The sequence below is a fragment of the Heterodontus francisci genome, chromosome 2, assembly GCF_036365525.1.
Source record: "Heterodontus francisci isolate sHetFra1 chromosome 2, sHetFra1.hap1, whole genome shotgun sequence".
Taxonomy (NCBI): Eukaryota; Metazoa; Chordata; class Chondrichthyes; order Heterodontiformes; family Heterodontidae; genus Heterodontus; species Heterodontus francisci.
This window is the reverse complement of record NC_090372.1, coordinates 204,381,999-204,400,330: the sequence shown is the minus strand read 5'-3', so window position 1 is coordinate 204,400,330 and position 18,332 is coordinate 204,381,999. Positions and strand designations below refer to the sequence as shown.

General features: G+C 46.0%; 1 protein-coding gene across 5 annotated transcripts in view; it reads right to left on the bottom strand.

Annotated features, from left to right (window-relative positions):
• The window catches only part of xylb (xylulokinase homolog (H. influenzae)), a 319,204-nt gene that overhangs the window by 288,941 nt on the left and 11,931 nt on the right, over positions 1-18,332 (bottom strand). For 3 of the 5 annotated variants that reach the window (XM_068015166.1, XM_068015134.1, XM_068015141.1), the window contains one exon: positions 13,523-13,592. The exons of the other annotated variants lie outside the window; for them this stretch is intronic. Coding sequence is in view for 2 of the 3 variants with exons in the window: in XM_068015134.1 (XP_067871235.1) it covers positions 13,523-13,592 (70 nt within the window). In the remaining variant the exon portion in view is untranslated. The remainder of the gene's footprint in view (positions 1-13,522; positions 13,593-18,332) is intronic. 5 annotated transcript variants of the gene reach the window in all.

Sequence of the window (18,332 nt, the reverse complement as noted above, 5' to 3'; positions counted from 1 at the left end):
AGCTATTTAATGAGTACCTGGGAAGCTATTCTACTTACAATAAATAATCTGTAAAGTTAAGGTATAGCAGGGCAGCTCTGGAGAGTGGAATATACAGCCTGTGGCATGTGGGAAGTCAAGGATGTACCATGTGATAGACAAACACATCTGCAGGAGGTGTCACCGGCTGCAGAAGCTTGAGCTCTGGGTTTTGGAACTCAAGTGACAGCGGGAGTCACTGCTGTGCATCCGCAAGGCAGAGTACTACATGGATAGCACGTTTAGGGAGGTGGTCACACACAGGTTAGGAGCATGCAGGCAGATAGGGAATGGGTGACAGCCAGGCAGACTAAGAGAACCAGGCAGGTAGTGCAGGAGTCCCCTGATATGATCTCACTCGCTAATCAGTTTTCTATTTTGGATACTAGTGAGGGTTATGGTTCCTCAGAGGAATGCAGTCACAGCCAGGTTTGTGGCACCACAGGTGGCTCAGCTGTACAGGAGGGGAAGAGGAGGAGTGGAAAAACAGTAGTGATAGGGGATTTGTTAGCTAGGGGAACAGACAGGCATTTCTGCGGCAGTAAACATAACTCCAGGATGGTGTGTTGCCTCCCTGGTGCCAGGGTCAAGGATGTCACAGAGAGGCTGCAGGACATTCTTCTGGGGGAGGGTGTACAGTCAGAGGTTGTGGTGCACGTATCAATGACATAGGTAAGAAGGGAGATGAGGTCCTGAAAGCAGATTTTAGGGAGCTAGGAAGGAGATTAAAAGCAGGATCTCAAAAGCAGTAATCTCAGGATTACTCCCAGTCCCACGTGCAAGTGAGCAATGGAATAGCAGAAGTGAGCGATTGAACACGTGGCTGGAGAATTGGTGTAGGAGGGAGGGCATCAGATTTCTGAGACACTGGGACCGGTTCTGGGACAGGTGGGACCTGTACAAGATGGACGGGTTGCATCTTAACAGGACTGGGACTAATATCCTCACAGAGAGATTTGCTAGTGCTGTTGGGGAGGGTTTAAACTAAATTGCCAGGGGGATGGGAACCTGAAAGGGAGCTCAGATTGGAGGGAAGCAAAACTGGTAACTTGTCTGGGGTGTGGGAACCAAGTATTAGAGAGGAATACCAAGATGCACACAATACTGGGGGAGATAGACAGCACGAGAGTAGGAAATAGTACATTATTAGGTGGGGTCAGAGTAAGGGAGAAAGTAATAAAGTCTGGATCAGGGTTAATGTGCATGTATGTGATTGCAGGGAGTGTGGTTAATAAGACTGGTAAGGTATAGGTGCAGATTGACATGTGGAAATATGATGCTGCGGCTATAACAGAGACCTGGCTCAAAGAAGGGCAGAAATGGGTGTTAAATATTCCTGGATACAAGGTGTTCAGGACAGACAGGAAAGGGAAAAAAGGGGGCGGGGTGGCAGTATTGATTAAGGAGAGCATTGCAGAGCTGGGGAAAAGTATATCCCAGAGGGGTCGAGAACAGAAGCAATCTGGCTAGAGCTAAGGAACAAAAAAGGTGCAGGTACATTGCTCAGTGTTGTCTACAGGCCACCAGCTAGTGGAAAGGACGTGGAGGAACAAATTTGCAAGGAAATTACAGAGAGGTGCAAAAATTATAGGTTAGTTATAATGGGGGACTTTAATTATCCAAACATAGACTTAATAGTAGCGTAAAGGGCAGTGAGGGGCAAGAGTTCCTAGAGTGTGTTCAGGAAAATTTTCTGTTGCTAGTCCAATGAGAAAGGAGGCACTGCTAGACCTGGTTCTAGGGAATGAGGTGGGCCAAATGGATCAAGTTAGGAGAGCATTTAGGGGAAAGTGATCATTGTATCATAAGGTTTAGACTGACTATGGAAAAGGACAAAGAGCAATCCAGGGTAAGAATAATTAACTGGAGGAAGGCCTACTTCAATGGGGTAAGAATGGAGCTGGGGCGAAAAAGTTTGAGTCAAAAGCTGGCAGGAAAACCGGTAGATGAACAATGGGCTACCTTCAAAGAAGAGATAGTTCGGGCACAGTCAAGGTATGTTCCCTTGAAGGGGAAATGTAGAAGAAACAAATCCAGAGATCCCTGGATGACAAAAGAGGTAGAGACCAAGATAAAGAAGAAAAACTGTGCTTATGACAGATGCCAGGTAGAAAATACTATTGAGAACCAGGCTAAATATAGGAGGTCCAGAGGGGAAGTGAAAAAGCAAATAAGAGAAGCAAAGAGAGCGCATGAAAGGAGACTGGCAGCTGGCATTAAAGGAAATCCCAAAGTTTCCTATAGGCATATAAATAGTAAAAGGGAGCTAAAAGGAGGAGTGGGGCCAATTAGGGACCAGAAAGGGGATTTGCACATGGAGGCAGAGGGAATAGCTGAGGTATTAAATAAATACTTTGCATCTGTCTTTACCAAGGAAGAAAATGCAACCCAGGCAATGTTGAAAGAGGAGGTAAGTCAGACACTAGAGGGGTTTAAAATTGATGAAGAGGAAGTATTAGATAGGCTGTCTGTACTTAAAGTCGATAAAGCACCATAGCCGGATGAGATGCATCCAAGGATACTGAAGGAAGTGACGGTGGAAATTGCAGAGGCACTGGCCATAATTTTCCAGTCTTCCTTAGACTCAGGGGTGCTGCCAGGGGACTGGAGATTTGCAAACGTCAAACCCTTGTTCAAAAAAGGGTGTAAAGATAAGCCGGGCAACTACAGGACAGTCAGTTTAACTTTGGTGGTGGGAAAACTTCTAGAAAAAATAATTCAGGACAAAATCAATAGTCACATGGACAAATGCGAGTTAATTAAGGAAAGCCAGCATGGATTTTGTTATGACCAGGTGAGTAAGGTGTCTAGGGGTCTCTTGCTGTATTCACCTGGTCTTATTGTAACAGGGTTTTTTTTTTTTAAACACACAGTATTTTGAGCTCCCCCTTCGTGAATCCTTGTTCACAGCTTTTCAATTATAAGGCAAAGAAATAAGCATAAACAGGCTTTATTCGGTTTAAAGGAGAAAAGTGAAATTTATTAAACCTTAAACTTAAACTCTAATACAGTTAATGCCTACGGATATATGACGCACCCAAGCTAGCATGCACACGTGATACACACTGGCAGATAGGGACAGAAAAGAGGAGAGAAAAATATAAGGTGAAAGGTTTGAGGCAGTCTCTGAAGGGGGTTTCTGGTTACTGTTTCTGTGGTTCCAGCTCGCTGTACAACCTTTGATTGTAGGCAGCTCTTACTTTTCATGGGGGCCCAGTATTCCTCTTTAAACCTTGTTCAATGTAGGAGACTTTTCTCTCTTTGAGGTTCTCATATCTTCAATGGTTTACGAAGTTGGTGTGAGCAAGATGAGAGCAGACAGGAGAGAGATGTTCTCAAACCAGGAGCCAGGAGCTTTCTGATTTCAAACAGTTTTCTCCAATTTAAAACTCTTAGTTCAAACCACTGCAACAGCCAGTTAGTCATCTGACTAAAGCTGGACTGACCACTTCTTCTGTGTATTGGGGAAGCAACGACTGCATCCCCATTGTTCCAACACTGTCTGTTACTATGCAAATGTCTTTCCAGTCAGGGGCTTGAAATTTGAAGTTTTAATGTTCATGTGGCAAAAAAATGTGTGCCCCAGTTTTAGCTACAGGCCAGTCAGTTTAACTTTGGTGGTGGGAAAACTTCTAGAAAAAATAACTCAGGACAAAATCAATATTCACATGGACAAATGCGAGTTAATTAAGGAAAGCCGGCATGCATTTCTTAAGGTTAAATCATGTTTAACGAACTTGCTGGAGTATTTTGAAGAGGTAACAGAGAGGGTTGATGAGGGCAATGCTAGTGATCTGGTGTGCATGGACTTTCAAAAGGCATTTGATACAGTGCCACACAACAGACTTGTGAGCAAACTTGTAGCTCATGGAATAAAAGGGACGGTAGCAACATGGATACGAAATTGGCTGAGTGACAGGAAACAAAGAGTAGTGATTAATGGACGTTTTTCGGGCTGGAGGAAGGTATGTAGTGAAGTTCCCCAGGGATCAGTATTGGGACGTTACTTTTCCTGATATATATTAATGACCTAGACCATGGTGTACAGGGCACAATTTTAAAGTTTGCAGATGATATGAAACTTGGAAGCACTGTGAACTGTAAGAAGGATAGTGTAGAACTTGACAAGTTGTTGGAATGAGCAGACAGGTGGCAGATGAAGTTCAATGCAGAGAAATGTGAAGTGATTCATTTTGGTATGAAGAACATGGAGAGACAATATAGAATGAGGGTACAATTCTAAAGGGGGTGCTGGAGCTGAGAGACCTAGGTGTATATGTGCATAAGTCATTGAAGGTGGCAGGACAGGTTGAGAGAATGGTTAATAAAGTATACAGTATCCTGGGTTTTAATAATAGAGGCATCGAGTACAAGAGCAAGGAGGTTATGTTGAACACTAGTTCAACATAAGACACTAGTTCAGCCTCAGCTGGAGTATTGCATCCAGTTCTGGGCGCCGCACCTGAGGAAAGACGTGAGGGCATTGGAGAGAGTACAGAAAAGATTCACAAGAATGGTTCCAGGGATGAAGAATTTCAGTTATGAAAAAAGATTGGAGAAGTGAGGACTGTTTTCCTTGGAGAAGAGAAGGCTGAGAGGTGATTTGATAGAGGTATTCAAAATCTTGGAGTCTGGACAGAGTAGATAGAGAGAAACTGTTCCCACTCGTGAAAGGATTGAGAATGAGAGGGCACAGATTTAAAGTATTTAGTAAGAGAAGCAAAAGTGGCATGAGGAAAAACTTTTTCACACAGCAAGTGGTTAAGGTCTGGAATGCACTGCCTGAGAATGTGATGGAGGCAGGTTCAATTGAAGCATTCAAAAGGGAATTAGACAGTTATATGAAAAGGAAGAATGTGTAGGGTTACAGGGAGAAGGCAGGGTAATGGAACTGAGGGAGTTGCTCTTTCAGAGAGCCAGTCCGGACATGATGGGCCAAATAGCCTCCTTCTCGCTGTACCAATTCGGTGATTCTGTGAATTCTGTAACCCAGATTAGAACAATCAGATGCCACTCGAAGCCTCCAGGTGAATCTGACAGTCTATAACAGATAGGCATTCAAAGCACTTCAGTTACAGCAGGTGTCACACAGTTCCTTTAACAAGGAATATAGCCACTAGTCTATTTGGATTCTAAAATTGGTAGTTTTTCAGTAGAAACTTTACTGTGAATTCCAGCAAACACAAACAAACAACAAACAGTCCTTCTTGAAAGCATATGTTCTTTTTTTACAGGGCTTTTTTTCTCTCCTTTGGCAATTTAGAGCCTGAAGATAAATGTAGATTTTCCTGCTGAGAGAGATATGCAGCCTCTTCCTTCAGAACATGCTTCACTGGATTCCAGTTCAGACTGGTTGAAACCAGTCTTGATCCACAGTTAAAAGTTACAGTACCCCATGTGACCTTCTCTCTCTCTCCTGCTTTGGGCTAGGAAACAGGTGCAGCTACTGGCATAATAATAAAAGCAAAATACTGCGGATGCTGGAAATCTGAAATAAAAACAAGAAATGCTGGAACCACTCAGCAGGTCTGGCAGCATCTGTGGAAAGAGAAGCAGAATTAACATTTCGGGTCAGTGACCCTTCTTCGAAACTCTGAGTTCCGAAGAAGGGTCACTGACCCGAAACGTTAACGCAGCTACTGGCATACTGTGCTCAGTCTTAAAGGCACACTATTTTTAAACAGAGTCTTAACAGCACACTGTTTTAAACAGAGGAGAAAAAACAGTTCTGTGACACACGTCCTCCTGCTGTTCAGGGTTCTGCCTTTCTTGTGGAGGATGTTGCCCTTCATCAGCACATGGACCCAAAATCTGACAGTCATGCCCTAATTGTCAGCTGCAGCCTTCCTGTTGGACAGGTGGCCGCCCAAATGTCTTTGGCAGCCTTGCCCACTGTTCTTCCTCCCCGCGAGGCCAGGGGATTAATGACACCATTCAAGGAACCAGCACTGAGTGCCCATTTACCCCGTCACCTGCGCAGTGCCAAGGGTACCTGCAATGTTAACCAGGGGCCGGGGGGGGGGGTGATCGGCACTGGGATCCTGCTCTTCTCCCCATCGAGGCCAAATAAAGAAGTTTATAAGCTCATTAACAGCTTTTTAAGAACGTTGAAGGATGGAATTTTAAAGGACACGCATGGGTTTCAGGAGTTGTCTTGCAGATTTGCTGAAGGGAGGCAGGTACAGAGTGGGGAGCCAGTCATGGCTGCCCCAGTGCATCACCCCTTCCCCATAAAAGAGGCGAAGGGGGACTCACCCTTTGGTAAGGAGGTGCCTTTGACACTGCACAGATGATGGGGAGAGTGGGCATTCAGTACTTGGGAACTGAACGGCGTCATCAACCCCCTGGCCTCGCAGGGCAGGAAAGCAGAGGGCATGGCTGCCAAAGACATCCCATTCCTAACACTCAGGAATTTCTGCTCCTTAACTCTCATTGCTGACCATGCTTTCAACTGTCTTGGTGCTATACTCTGGAATTCCCACCTTATACTTCTCCACCTCACTCTCCAGCTTTAATACCATCCCTGAAACTCACCTCTTTGAGGTAACTTTCAGTCGCTCGTAATGTCTCCTTCTTTGGCACAGCGTCCATTTTTTCTCATTACATCTCTGAAAAGCTCCTTGTAACATTTTTCTAATTTAGGGTACTATATAAAAGCAAGCTCTTGTTGTTGACTGTAACAATGATGCCTCCTTGCATTTTGGACCAGACTCTGTAGGGCCAGATTTCATGTGGCCCCCTGAGGCGGCGTCAAAGGCAGGGAGTGGAGGGCCCGTCGCCGCCCCATTGTCAAGTGATTTTGCCGGGGGCAGGATAGGCCAATGACAGCCTTCCCATCCAGAGGTCAATTGAGGGCCTGAACTGGCCTATTAATTGCCACTTAAGGGCCTCTTCCCATCACCGCTGGGATCAAGCCAGTAGTGGGGGGGGTTGGGTGGGGGAAGCCTCCGCCACACAGGGAGGGTGCCTTGTAAAATAAGGTGCCCTGCCTGCGGGCTTGGAGGGAAGTCCCTCCCCATGGGCAATCTATAGCCCACAGAGGACTCCACCAGCAAAACCTACAACTCCATGGCTGCCTCCTGCACTTCACACCCGCCCTCCCACCCCTCCCTTGACGGGGCCTTCAGACTGGCCCTGGCAACCTCACTTACCCGAGGTCCAGGATTCCAGCACTGGGCCTGGGTCCAAGGCCTCTGCAGTACAGGCAGTGGCCACCGCTAGCAATGAACATAAGAACATAACATAAGAACTAGGAGCAGGATTAGGCAATTCAGCCCCTCGAGCCCACTCCGCTGTTCAATACTATCATGGCTGATCTCATTTCATCCTCAACTCCACTTTCCTGCCAGTCTCCATAACCCTTCAACCCATTACGAATTAAAAATCTGTCTATCTCCTCCTTAAATTTACTCAATGTCCCAGAATCCACCGCACTCTGGGGTAGTGAATTCCACAGACTCACGACCCTTTGAGAGAAGTAATTTCTCCTCATCTCTGTTTTAAATCTGTTACCCCTTATCCTAAAACTATGACCTCTCGTTCTAGATTGCCCCACAAGAGGAAACATCCTCTCTATGTCTACTTTGTCAATCCCCTTCATCATCTTATATACATCAATTAGATCTCTTCTCATTCTTCTAAACTCCAGACTGCCTTCCTTATTACCTGCTGTACCTGCATACTAGTTTTCTGCGATTCACGCACGAGGACAGCCAGCTCCCTCTGCACCGAAGCATTCTTCTAAACTCCAGCATGCTCAAACTCTCTTCATAAGACAAAGCCCTCATCTCTGGAATCAATCTAGTGAACATCCTCTGAACTGCCTCCAATGCAACTACATCCCTCAAGAAAGGGACCAAAACTGTACGCAATACTCCAGGTGCAGTCTCACCAATGCCTTGTACAGTTGCAACACTTCCCTTCTTGTACACTCTATTCCTTTAGCAATAAATGCCAAAATTCCATTTGCCTTCCTTATTACCTGCTGTACCTGCAAACTAGTTTTCTGCGATTCACGCACGAGGACAGCCAGCTCCCTCTGCACCGAAGCATTCTGAAGTTTCTCTCCATTTCGATAATAATTTGCCTTTCTATTCTTCCGACCAAAATGGATAAACTCACACTTATCCACGTTAAACTCCATGTGCCAAATTTTGGCCCATTCACCTAACCTATCCATATCCATTTGTGAATTTCTTATTTCTTTATTGCAACTTACTATCCCACCTATTTTAGTGTCATCTGCAAATTTGGCTATAGTACCTTCTATCCTTGCATCCAAGTCATTTATATAGATTGTAAATAGTTGGGGCCCAAGGACCGAACCCTGTGGCACCCCACTAGTTACATCTTGCCAATCAGAAAAAGACCCATTTATCCCGACTCTCTGTTTTCTGTTGGTTAGCCAATCCTCTATCCAAGCTAATAAATTGCCCCTAACCCCATGTGATCTTACCTCGTGTATTAACCTTTTGTGCGGCACCTTATCAAATGCCTTCTGGAAGTCCAGAAATACTACATCTATAGGATCCCCATTAACCTTGTTACAGCTTCGAAGAACTCTAGCAAATTAGTCAAACACGATTTACCCTTCATAAAACCATGCTGACTCTGATGGATTGCGTTTTGACTTTCTAAATGTCCTGTTATTACTTCCTTAATAATGGATTCTAACAATTTCCCAACGACAGATGTTAATCTAACTGGCCTATAGTTTCTTACTTTCTGCCTCCCTCCTTTTTTGAATAAGGGCATTATATTAGCTTTTTTCCAACCCACTGGAACCTTTCCCGTATCCAGGGAATTTTGGAATATTATAACCAATGGATCCACTATCTCCACCGTCACTTCCTTTAAGACCCTAGGATGTAGGCCATCAGGCCCTGGGGACTTGTCTGCCTTCAATCCCAATAGTTTGCTCAGTACTTTTTCCCTCGTGATGATGATTTTTCTAAGTTCCTCCCTTTCTATAACCTCGGCATTACCTGTTACTTTTCGGATGGTACTAGTGTCCTCCACCGTGAAAAGTGAGGCAAAATACTGATTTAATGTCTCCGCAATTTCTGTGTTCCCCTCTATTAACTCCCCAGTCTCATTCTCCAAGGGACCAACATTCACTTTAGCTACTCTCTTCCCTTTTATATACTTACAGAAGCTTTTGCTATCCGTTTTTATATTTTGCGCTAGTTTTCTTCCATAATTTACCTTTGTTCTTTTTATTACATTTTTAGTAACCCTTTGTTGATCTTTAAAAGTTTCCCAATCTTCCAGCCTGCCACTGACCTTTGCAATAGTATGCCTTAGTTTTTGTCTTTATGTTATCCTTAACTTCCTTGCTTAGCCAAGGATGTTTCCTCCCCCTCTTAGAATCTTTCTTCGTCTCTGGAATATATTTTAGTTGGAAGGCATTGAATATCGCCTTAAACATCTGCCATTGCTCATCAACTGTCCTACCTTTTAGTCTTCCTGCCCAGTCCACTTGGGCCAAATCTGTCCTCATGCCTATGTAATTACCTTTGTTTAACTCCAGTACGCTAGTGTGGGACTCCAGTTTCTCAACCTCAAACTGAATTTGAAATTCTAGCATGCTATGATCACTCTTCCCTAGAGGATCCTTAACTATGAGATTAATTAATCCCACCTCATTACACAATACCAAATCTACAATAGCCTGCTCCCTGGTTGGTTCCACAACATATTGCTCCAAAAAACAATCTCTAATACATTCAATGAGCTCTCCGTCGAGGCTACCCTTGCCAATTTGATTAATCCAGTCTCTTTGCATATTAAAATCACCCATGATTATTGCCGTACCTTTCTTACAAACCCGCAGTATTTCCTGGTTTATACTGTGCCCCACTGCGGAACTACTGTTTGGGGACCTATAGATTACTCCCACCAGGGACTTCTTTCCCTTCTTATTTCTTATTTCAACCCAGACTGACTCTATGTCTTGATCTCCAGTGCCTATATTGTTTCTCACTACAGCACTGATTTCTTCCTTTACTAACAAAGCTACACCACCTCCTTTTCCTTCCTGCCTATCCTTCCAAAATACTGAGTACCCCTGGATATTCAATTCCCAAACCTGGTTTCCCTGCAACCATGTCTCAGTAATCATCACTAAATCATTTGTCTCTATTTGCACTGTTAACTCATTTATTTTAATCCGAATGCTTCATGCATTCAGATACAAAGCCTTTAAGTTTGTTCTATTATCAAATTTCCCCACTCTTGTTCGATTCTTTGGTGCAATATGATGTTCACACGTTCTGTCCCTTCTTTTATTTTCTGGTAAAAATTAGCCTCATCACTAACCTGCACTCTTACCTTCTCCTTTAACTTTGACTTCCTAATTTTCCATGCAAAGGTACCCTCCCCCCACTATTTAGTTTAAAGCCCTATCTACAGCCCTAGTTATGCAATTTGCCAGGACTCTGGTCCCAGCATGATTCAGGTGGAGCCCATCCCATCGGAACAGCTCTCTCCTTCCCCAGTACTGATGCCAATGTCCCATGAATTCGAACCCATTTCTCCCACACCAATCTTTGAGCCACGCATTTACCTCTTTAATCTTATTGACCCTGTGCCAATTAGCTTGTGGCTCAGGCAGTAATCCGGAGATTATTACCTTTTTGGTTCTGCTTTTTAATTTAGCCCCTGGCTGCTCATATTCCCTCAGCAGAACCTCTATCCTCATTCTACCTGTCTCGTTGGTACCTACGTGGACCACAACAACTGGATCTTTCCCCTCCCACTCCAAGTTCCTCTGCAGCCCAGATGAGATATCCTGAACCCTGGCACCAGATAGGCAACACAGCCTTCGGGACTCTCAATCCTGGTGCTGCCAATACTGCTGAGCTGCTGGCCCTGTGATTGGCCAGCACCTCTTGGAGACAGGAACCCCGTGTTTAAAGGGACAAGGATCCCAGTGTTAGACACAGGCTTCAAAACACCAGAGGGGGGGCACAAAAAGGCAGAGACAGGGTTCCCCTTGCCTTTTCAGCTCAGCGTTGGGAACCCTGCCTCCCCCACAAAATCCAGCCCTGTGTCTTACACTCATGCTCCTTCAATATCCCAAAGGCTGTTTGTGTTAACACTAGACAAGATGCCATTTGTTTCCATTCGTGATGCTTTATTATAAAGTAGAAAATAATTACAAACGCCGAGAGCCATGAGAAATATTTAGCACAATCAACATAACATCTGTTCACATATAGTTACAAAAATAAAGAAAATGCATATGCTAGCCCACTTTTATGGGCCCTTTAATCAACAAAAGAGTACAAAATCTCCCGGGCAGAGGTTTTCCCCTTGCAGCTTACTGCTGCTTGATTGAAATTATGGCATTTATATCCTGATTTTTAAAAGCCTCTCTCACTGACCAAGGAGCTCAAAAGAGAATGTAAACACCAAGAGGCTAAATGTCTTCCCGAACAACCAACCAGTCATTCTTAATCAATCGCCGTTTATTCGTGATTTGTGCAGAATCTCACTGAATCTCACCAGTCAACTCATCAAACCTATTTTTTTTTTTTTTACACAGACCATAGACATTCTATAGTATTATGGACCCTACTGGAAACAATTCATCTCCCAAGACAATGATCTACATAAATACTCCATACACCCAATGGTAACAAAATAAATCTGCAGAATAATTTCCTATCGCACCTTTTAAAGATCCCTCATCTGCCTATGTGCAGCCACAATTCAGAATGGACCTGCCTGTCAAAACAAATCCCCTTTAGGAAAATTTCTGCTCAAAACACATACAACAACAATTACTTATATATATATATATAGTGCCTTTCACGTAATAAAAAGTCCCAAGGCGCTTTACAGGGGCATTATAAAACAAAACATTACATGGAGTCACAAAGGGATACATTAGGTCAGATGACCAAAAGCTTGGTCAAAGAGGTAGGTTTTAAGGAGGGTCTTAAAGGAGGAGAATGAGGTGGAGAGGCAGAGAGGTGTAGGGAGGGTATTCAAGTGCTTGGGGCCCAGACAGCTGAAGGCGCGGCCACCACTGGTGGAGCGATTAAAATCAGGGATGCACAAAAGGGCACAATTAGAGGAGCACAGATATCTTGGAGGGTGGTGGGGCTGGAGGAGATTACAGAGATAGAGAGCAGCAAGGGAATGGAGGGATTTGAAAACAAGGATGAAAATTCTGAAATCAAGACGTTACTTGGTCGGGAGCCAATGTAGGTCAGCGAGCACCAGGGTGATATGGGAACAGGACTTGGTGCGAGTTAAGACATGGGCAGCAGAGTTTTGGATGACCTCAAGTTTACAGAAAGTAGAATGTGGGAGACCAGCTAGCAGTGCATTGGAATAGTCAAGTCCAGAGGTAGCAAAGGCATAAATGAGGGTTTCAGCAGCAGTTGAGCTAAGACAGGGGCAAAGTCGGATGATGTTAGAGGTGGAAATAGGCCGCCTTAGTGATGGCACGAATATGAAGTCGAAAAATCATCTTGGGGTCAAATGTGACACCAAGATTGCAAACAGACTGGCTTAATCTCAGACTGTTGCCAGGGAGAGGAATGGAGTTGGTAGCTCAAGAATGTGGTTTGGACTGGGGATCAAAAATAATAGCTTCAGTCTTCCTAATATTTAATTGAAGGAAATTTCTGCTCATCCAGTACTGGATATCGGATAAGCAGTCTGATAATTTAGCAACAGTACTAGATATCGGATAAGCAGTCTAACAACTTAGGAACAGTGCAGGAGTCAAAAGAAGTGGTGGTGAGGTAGAGTCGAGTGTCATCAGCATACATGTGAAAACTAATGCCACGCTTTTGGATGATGTCGTCAAGGGGCAGCACATAGACAAGAAATAGGAGGGGTCCAAGGATAGATCCTTGGGGGATACCAGAGGTAGCAGTGCTGGAGCAGGAAGAGAAGCCATTGCAAGTGATTCTCTGGCTATGATTAGATAGATAAGAATGGAACCAGGTGACAGCAGCCCCACCCAGCTGGATGACAGTGGAGAGGCGTTGAAGGAGGATGGTGCAGTCAAACATGTCAAAGGCTGCAGACAGGTTGAGAAGGACGAGGAGGGAAAGTTTACCTTTGTCACAGTCACACAGGATGTCATTTGCGACTTTGATAGGAGTGGTTTCGGTACTGTGGCAGGGGCGGAAACTTGATTGGAGAGATTCAAACATAGAGTTTTGGGAAAGATGGGAACAAATTTGGGAGGGGTCAACATCTTCAAGGACTTTGGAGAGGAAAGGGAAGTTGGAGATGGGATGGTAAGTTTGCAAGGGCGGCGGGGTTAAGGGTTGTTTTTTTGAGGAGAGAAGTGCTGAAGGCAGAATTAAAGGAGAGAGGGATGACACCTGAAGAGAACCATTTACAACATTGGCTAACATACAACTACTAATGTCCAAATCTATTTTTTTTTGCGCAAAAATGGCCAAATGATCCCCAACCGTGACAATTACATATAATTATATTCTTCAGATGATAGTCAGTAAGGTATGTTTTGCAATCATACCTTTATCCACAATAGGACTGGTGTTGTAACAGTTAGCTTGTCACTGTGTACATGGACACCACCCTGTGTCCTAGAAATTAAAAAAAAAAGCAGCTTAATAGGGTATTTCTGAGGAACTCAAATTTTATTATAGTTAAGATGATAAGACAGCACACCATTCAACTCATTAAACCTATTTTTTTTTTTTTTACACAGACCACGGGCAATCTACAGTATTAAGGACTCCACTGGAAGCATTTCATCTCCCAAGAGAATGTTCTACATAAATACACCCAATAGTAACAAAACAAATCACCAATCCTCAGATCTCAAACCTAACCTGCTACACTTCATAAGAAAATACGAAATAAGAGCTGAAGCAGGCTATCTGGCCCTTTGAACCTGCTACACCATTCAACAAGATCCACCAACCCACACTATTCCCATATCCCTTAGCATCCAAAAATCTATCAACCTCTGCACTGCATATACTTAATGATTGATCATCCACAGCACTCTGAATTCCAAAGATCCATAACTCTTTCAGTGAAGACATTTCTCTTCATCTCAGACCTAAATGCCCAATCTCCATTCTGAGATTGTCACCCCGAGTTCTAGATTCCCCAACCAGGGGAAACATTTTCTCAGCATCTACCCTGTCAAGCCCCTCAAGAATTTTAGATGTTTCAAATAGATTGCCTCTCATTCTTCTAAACTCCAGGGAATATAGAGAAATACAGCACTGAATCAAGCCCTTCGGCCCACCGAGTCTGTGCCGACCATCAACCGCCCATTTATACTTTCTTTTGGGCCTCCTTATCTCGAGAGACAATGGATACGCGCCTGCAGGTGGTCAGTGGTTTGTGAAGCAGCGCCTGGAGTGGCTATAAAGGCCAATTCTGGAGTAACAGGCTCTTCCACAGGTGCTGCAGAGAAATTTGTTTGTTGGGGCTGTTGCACAGTTGGCTCTCCCCTTGCGCCTCTGTCTTTTTTCCTGCCAACTACTAAGTCTCTTCGACTCGCCACAATTTAGCCCTGTCTTTATGGCTGCCCGCCAGCTCTGGCGAATGCTGGCAACTGACTCCCACGACTTGTGATCAATGTCACACGATTTCATGTCGCGTTTGCAGACGTCTTTATAACGGAGACATGGACGGCCGGTGGGTCTGATACCAGTGGCGAGCTCGCTGTACAATGTGTCTTTGGGGATCCTGCCATCTTCCATGCGGCTCACATGGCCAAGCCATCTCAAGCGCCGCTGACTCAGTAGTGTGTATAAGCTGGGGATGTTGGCCGCTTCAAGGACTTCTGTGTTGGAGATATAGTCCTGCCACCTGATGCCAAGTATTCTCCGAAGGCAGCGAAGATGGAATGAATTGAGACGTCGCTCTTGGCTGGCATACGTTGTCCAGGCCTCGCTGCCGTAGAGCAAGGTGCTGAGGACACAGGCCTGATACACTCGGACTTTTGTGTTCCGTGTCAGTGCGCCATTTTCCCACACTCTCTTGGCCAGTCTGGACATAGCAGTGGAAGCCTTACCCATGCGCTTGTTGATTTCTGCATCTAGAGACAGGTTACTGGTGATAGTTGAGCCTAGGTAGGTGAACTCTTGAACCACTTCCAGAGCGTGGTCGCCAATATTGATGGATGGAGCATTTCTGACATCCTGCCCCATGATGTTCGTTTTCTTGAGGCTGATGGTTAGGCCAAATTCATTGCAGGCAGACGCAAACCTGTCGATGAGACTCTGCAGGCATTCTTCAGTGTGAGATGTTAAAGCAGCATCGTCAGCAAAGAGGAGTTCTCTGATGAGGACTTTCCGTACTTTGGACTTCGCTCTTAGACGGGCAAGGTTGAACAACCTGCCCCCTGATCTTGTGTGGAGGAAAATTCCTTCTTCAGAGGATTTGAACGCATGTGAAAGCAGCAGGGAGAAGAAAATCCCAAAAAGTGTGGGTGCGAGAACACAGCCCTGTTTCACACCACTCAGGATAGGAAAGGGCTCTGATGAGGAGCCACCATGTTGAATTGTGCCTTTCATATTGTCATGGAATGAGGTGATGATACTTAGTAGCTTTGGTGGACATCCGATCTTTTCTAGTAGTCTGAAGAGACCACGTCTGCTGACGAGGTCAAAGGCTTTGGTGAGATCAATGAAAGCAATGTAGAGGGGCATCTGTTGTTCACGGCATTTCTCCTGTATCTGACGAAGGGAGAACAGCATGTCAATAGTCGATCTCTCTGCACGAAAGCCACACTGTGCCTCAGGGTAGACGCGCTCGGCCAGCTTCTGGAGCCTGTTCAGAGCGACTCGAGCAAAGACTTTCCCCACTATGCTGAGCAGGGAGATTCCACGGTAGTTGTTGCAGTCACCGCGGTCACCTTTGTTTTTATAGAGGGTGATGATGTTGGCATCGCGCATGTCCTGGGGTACTGCTCCCTCGTCCCAGCACAGGCATAGCAGTTCATGTAGTGCTGAGAGTATAGCAGGCTTGGCACTCTTGATTATTTCAGGGGTAATGCTGTCCTTCCCAGGGGCTTTTCCGCTGGCTAGGGAATCAATGGCATCACTGAGTTCCGATTTGGTTGGCTGTATGTCCAGCTCATCCATGACTGGTAGAGGCTGGGCTGCATTGAGGGCAGTCTCAGTGACAGCATTCTCCCTGGAGTACAGTTCTAGGTAGTGCTCAACCCAGCGGTCCATCTGTTTGCGTTGGTCAGTGATTATGTCCCCCGATTTAGATTTGAGGGGGGTGATCTTCTTGATGGTTGGCCCAAGAGCTCTCTTCATGCCATCATACATTCCTCTGATGTTTCCGGTGTCTGAGGCCAGCTGAATATGACTGCATAGGTGTTGCCAGTAGTCGTTTGCGCAACGCCTAGCTGTTCTTTGTGCAGTACTTCTGGCTGCTTTAAGTGCTGCGGATGTTAAATCGCTGGGGGCTTTCTTGTAGTTCAAAAGTGCAATGCGCTTAGCGGCTATGACAGGTTCCAGCTCTTCATTATGAGATTGAAACCAGTCTGCATTTCTCTTCGCACTTTTGCCGTAGGTGGTCAAAGCTGACTCATAGATGGCGTCTCTGATGTGGGCCCACTTGGTCTCAGCATCCCCTGTGGGAGTGTTTTGAAGGGCTGTTACAAGTGAATTTAGAAATTTTTGTAACAGCTGTGGGTGAGAAATTCTGCTCGTGTTGATGCGCGGGTGGCCCTTCTGCTTGGAATGATGCAACTTCTTTGGTCTGAGTCTAACCTTGCTGCACACCAGGGAGTGGTCGGTGTCGCAGTCCGCACTGTGGAAGCTGCGTGTGATTTGAACACTGTTTAAGGCGGCTCGCCTTGTGACAATGAGGTCTAGCTGGTGCCAACGACGTGATCTTGGGTGCCTCCATGAAACCTGGTGACAGGGTTTAGTGTGAAAGAACGAGTTGGTGATGCAGAGGTTATGATAGGTACACAACTCAAGCAGTCTCTGCCCGTTCTCATTCATCCTTCCAACGCCATAGCGCCCAAGGCAGGAGGGCCATGAGTCATGGTCGGCCCCAACCCTGGCATTAAAGTCCCCCAGCAGGAATAGGTGTTCGGTGTTGGGGATGCTGCTAATGATGTTATGGAGTTGTTCATAGAACTGGTCTTTAGCTTCAGGTGCGGAACAGAGTGTTGGAGCATAGATGCTGAGTAGGTGTACTGGACCAGAGGTGGTGAGCAGTCGGATGGACAGTATGCGTTCCGAGCCATTTGAGGGAGGCTCTATCATGCTGAGCAAGGAGTTTCTGATGGCGAAGCCCACTCCATGCTGTCTTGGTTCTTCAGGATCCCTGCCCTGCCAGAAGAAGGTGTAGTCTTGCTCTGCTAGAGAGCCACTCGCGGGGAGGCGAGTCTCCTGAAGTGCTGCAATGTCCACATTGAGTCTACTGAGCTCGTTGTTAATGATGGCGGTCTTCCGAGAATCGTTGATTTGTGTAAGGTCTTCCGACAGGCCAGGACACATAGTTCTGACGTTCCAGCTTGCAAAGCGAAGGGCTGGTACCTTCTTTCCTTTTTTCATGTTGTTTGGTGCGGTGTATCAGTCCACCTTTCGGGCAATGACCCTGAGCTCCAAGCACCCATTGAAGCAGGCAGACTGTGGCGGGACAGAACCTTATTGACCGGGGGCTGCCCGGTTTGAGGCGGGCGGTAGCTGTCCAGTGAGGTGCAATGACCTCTCCCACTGACAAAGGCAACCCGTGGCGCCCAGTTTCTACGCCAATTTATCTGGACTTATAACCCGTAACTGCTGCCTTCCGTGTTGTTTCAGTCGCTGTGAGGCAACTATGGAGTGACCTCTCCATGGCGCATGCCTGGGCAAATTTATGGAGGTTGAGAGTTGCCCAGTCGTCAAAACCCCCCTCTCAGCCTTTCTGGTGGGGTCCAAAGGAGTGCAGGACACGACGTTTGGCACCAGTATGGCTGCAGGAACTGCCGGAAACATGCCAAAGGTGACACATGACCGCCTACGGGGTTCCGCTCCGGATTTTCTGTTAGGGTTTACTCCCTTAGCCTTGGTCTCTCCCGAGACGCCCACAAGGCAGTGGGGTTGTTGGGGCCCCTACACAGGTGTAGGATGGTGCCGGTGGGAGGAGGGGTTGCAAGGGGGAGGGGTAGAGGGAGGGGGTGGGGGGGGGGGGGGTGCAGGGGAAGGGGGTGCGGGGTGAAGATGGTGTGAGGGGGGGGCGGGCTGGGACGGGGTTGTGAGGGGGTGAGCTGAGAGGGTGGAGCAGGGAAGGGGACTAATCCTACATTAATCCCATATTTCCTCTCACATCCCCACAATTCTCCTACCACCTCCCTACAC